Genomic DNA, 2,963 nt, shown 5'->3' on the forward strand with positions numbered 1-2,963 from the left:
ATAGTTGAGGGACTAAATCTAGACTTCGTCAAGAATTGAGTTACAAAAAATATACTTTTCTGTTTTTTCTAAGATGCTTTGAACTCTTCAGTTTTAGAGTTTTAAATTTGTAATGTGAAACTTGCAGAGTCATCTATTCTTGGTAAAAAGAACCAAACAAGGGTATTTAGATCCACATTTGGATCATGTCATCTCAACCTCCATCCATATAGTGGCTTGAAATTGTAGTGACATGTTGTCAAATTTGCACACTTTTGATACTAGTCGCGCCGCATCGTTATATGTGGCTCCTCAAAGTATACAAAATTGTAAAAAAATTGGTGGGCGCATGTTAGGTTGTATCTCTGGCACATCCATATTTCCATGAAACAAATCGACATTTTTTGGCCTCGATGAAAAAAAATAGGGTAACCTATATTCAGTTTTTTGCGAAAACAAACAAGGACCTCTTTAGAGATGGAGTATAGGCGCAACTTGTGACCCAAAAATCACATTCAACACCCTATTGAGAAGAAACAATATTAGCATGGTATTATTTTTGTGCTAGCAAAACCACAACGAGAGCTGCCACTATCTATCTAGTATTTCTGAATTATAAATGCAAATCTTATTTTGAGATGAATGAAATTTTAACTTATTTTTGAGGAATACAATATGCAACCTTTTTTGGAAAAATAAAATGCAAACTTTCGGTAATCTTAGGCTTGTCGGGTCCACCTGCTGAGACGTGTGAGATAGCCCTGCCGTACTGACCAGGTAGGTGTAGCTATTCGTGAGCAACTCGGACCTACGTGTACAAACCTAAGTCTTCAACCGCCGAGAGAGGCGGAAGCCCTCGACCGAAATCTTCACGAGCTCCCGGGAGAGCGGCGATCGACACGAGACGGCACGCATATGGCGGCGCGCGCTTCCGCCGGTGCCTGCGGCGAAGGGCCATCGGGGTCGGCAGGGAGCGCCGATCTCATCACCAGCCTGCCGGACGAGGTCCTCGGCGCCATCGTATCCCTCCTCCCCGTCAGGGACGGCTGCCGCACGCAGGCCCTCTCCCGCCGGTGGCGCCCCATATGGCGCGCCGCGCGCATCAACCTCGACGACGTCGCCGACATGCACGTCTCCAGGATCCTCTCCTACCGCTACGACCGCACGGAACCCCGCGAGGTTGTCGGCGTCGGCACGTGGACCCGCTCCCGGGATCTGCTAGAGGTCGAGCTCGCCCTGGCGTGCAGGGAAGAGCGCAGCAGCACCGTGCCCGCGATCCGCACGGTGAGATTCGGCTGCCGCCGCCTGCCGCCCAGCCTGCCTGTGGATTTCCCACTCCTCCGGCAGCTCAGCCTGCACGGTGTCACCCTGACGGAGGAGGCTCTCCGGGCCGTGCTCTCGGGCTGCCCTGCATTGGAGAGCCTTCTGCTGGCGGAGAGCGTGGGCGCTCCATGCCTCCGCATCAGTTCCCCGACTCTCCAGAGCGTCGGCTTCTGTGCTCCTTGGGACAAGCAAGCTGCCGATGGCAGTGCCAATGTCGGAGAGATGGTAATCGAGGATGCCCCCCGCCTCGTGAGGTTGCTCCCACTCAATCCAGACCATGGTCCGGCGACGATCCGGGTGATCCGGGCTCCTAAACTAGAGGTATTGGGTCCGCTGAGCAAAGGCATTCTACGGCTCGACCTTAGAACGGCAGTGTTTCAGGTAGTCGCAATCTTAATTTCTGAAATCATGTGTGAATACTATATGAACTTATGCAGGCAGCAGGCTATATTCTTCTTGATATGTATTGCTTATTTTTCTTCACTTAGGAAACGGTTGGCGTTAGCTTGACAACCACGATGCACACCGTGAAGGTTTTGTTTCTTGATCAAGTTGGACCCGATTTGGATAGAGTTCTTCGCTTCCTCAAGTGCTTCCCGTGCTTGGAGAGGCTTTATATCATTGTGAGTATTCATATTTGCTACCCTGCTAAAATTTCAAAAACAAGTATTTGAATGGCTTATGATCTGGTGAGCAATTACATTGCCAACTTTGTAGCAAGTGTCTTTATATTGTTTTTCTTCTTTTTTATGTCCAGTTAGAGCCAAGGAGGTCTACCTATCAATTATCTGAAGAAGAGAGAGACACCCAAAATAACATGAAAAACGTGCGCAAGAATGTCTCACAGGATAATCCGATCGAATGCCTTGAGCACCACTTAAGAAAAGTGGCGCTGAAAGTCTACAATGGTATGGGTCCAGAAGTTGACTTTGCCAGATTCTTTGTTTTGAATGCCAAAGTGCTAGACATAATGGAATTTGGAGTCGTTGTAAGTGCAATTGGCGGTCCCCGGGAAGAATGGAGGGCCAATCGATGGAGGTCCAATCAGAACAAGCAGCTACAGGTTGAAGACAGAGCTTCTCGAGATGCTCGATTTGAATTCAAAATGTTTCGTACGACGAGTGACAAAGACTTTAAGAAGTGTACCCATGATCTGTCAATGGCTGATCCGTTTGACACCTCGTTCTTGGATGGATATTTTACACTTTGAGAAGGTACCCTTGTCCCATGTTCAAAGCGCAACATTTTGATATCTTCATGACTTCATCTGAGTTGTAAAGTTGTTTCGCTACTTTGATGCTCATTTCCTACACGTATAAGCTATTTACTTAATGCAGCAAGGAAGCCAAGGATGAATTAAAGGACCAAGATTAGTTAAGCAAATGGTACTACGATACTTCATAAATCACGCAAACAATACCAGAAAGAATGGAACATTTTTGAAATCATGCCCATCTATCTTCTGACAACTAGACTATCAAAAGCATAGCAAAATGAAGGATGACATAATCACAAGAATAGTTTTACAACCTGCAGCCAAAAGAGACATCCCTGAGGAGCAAACTATGTAGGATAAATGAATACCCGGCACAAGATACTTGCACTATTGGAACTTTTGTGCTTGTTGAAGCAGAATTGCATTTATAATCCTACTGCTAAAT

The 2,963-nt window shown here is 46.7% G+C and overlaps 1 protein-coding gene across 1 annotated transcript; it reads left to right on the forward strand.

Moving 5' to 3' along the window:
• The first annotated feature begins 885 nt into the window (after nucleotides 1–885).
• LOC147977050 (putative FBD-associated F-box protein At3g50710) lies at nucleotides 886–2,512 on the forward strand. The gene is made up of 3 exons (XM_087519892.1): nucleotides 886–1,683; nucleotides 1,791–1,929; nucleotides 2,097–2,512. The coding sequence occupies exons 1-3, from the start codon at nucleotides 895–897 to the stop codon at nucleotides 2,510–2,512; spliced, it is 1,344 nt and encodes a 447-aa protein (XP_087376018.1). The 5' UTR covers nucleotides 886–894.
• The last annotated feature ends 451 nt before the right edge of the window (nucleotides 2,513–2,963 follow it).

This window comes from Triticum urartu, chromosome 4A, assembly GCF_056163025.1.
Source record: "Triticum urartu cultivar PI428250 chromosome 4A, HENAU_Tu73, whole genome shotgun sequence".
Taxonomy (NCBI): Eukaryota; Viridiplantae; Streptophyta; class Magnoliopsida; order Poales; family Poaceae; genus Triticum; species Triticum urartu.

Coding starts and splice junctions, on each gene's coding strand:
- LOC147977050 (XM_087519892.1), top strand. CDS start 895: ATGGCGGCGCGCGCTTCCGCCGGTGCCTGCGGCGAAGGGCCATCGGGG. Junction 1,684..1,790: donor TTAGAACGGCAGTGTTTCAG/GTAGTCGCAATC, acceptor TTCTTCACTTAG/GAAACGGTTGGCGTTAGCTT. Junction 1,930..2,096: donor GAGGCTTTATATCATTGTGA/GTATTCATATTT, acceptor AATTATCTGAAG/AAGAGAGAGACACCCAAAAT.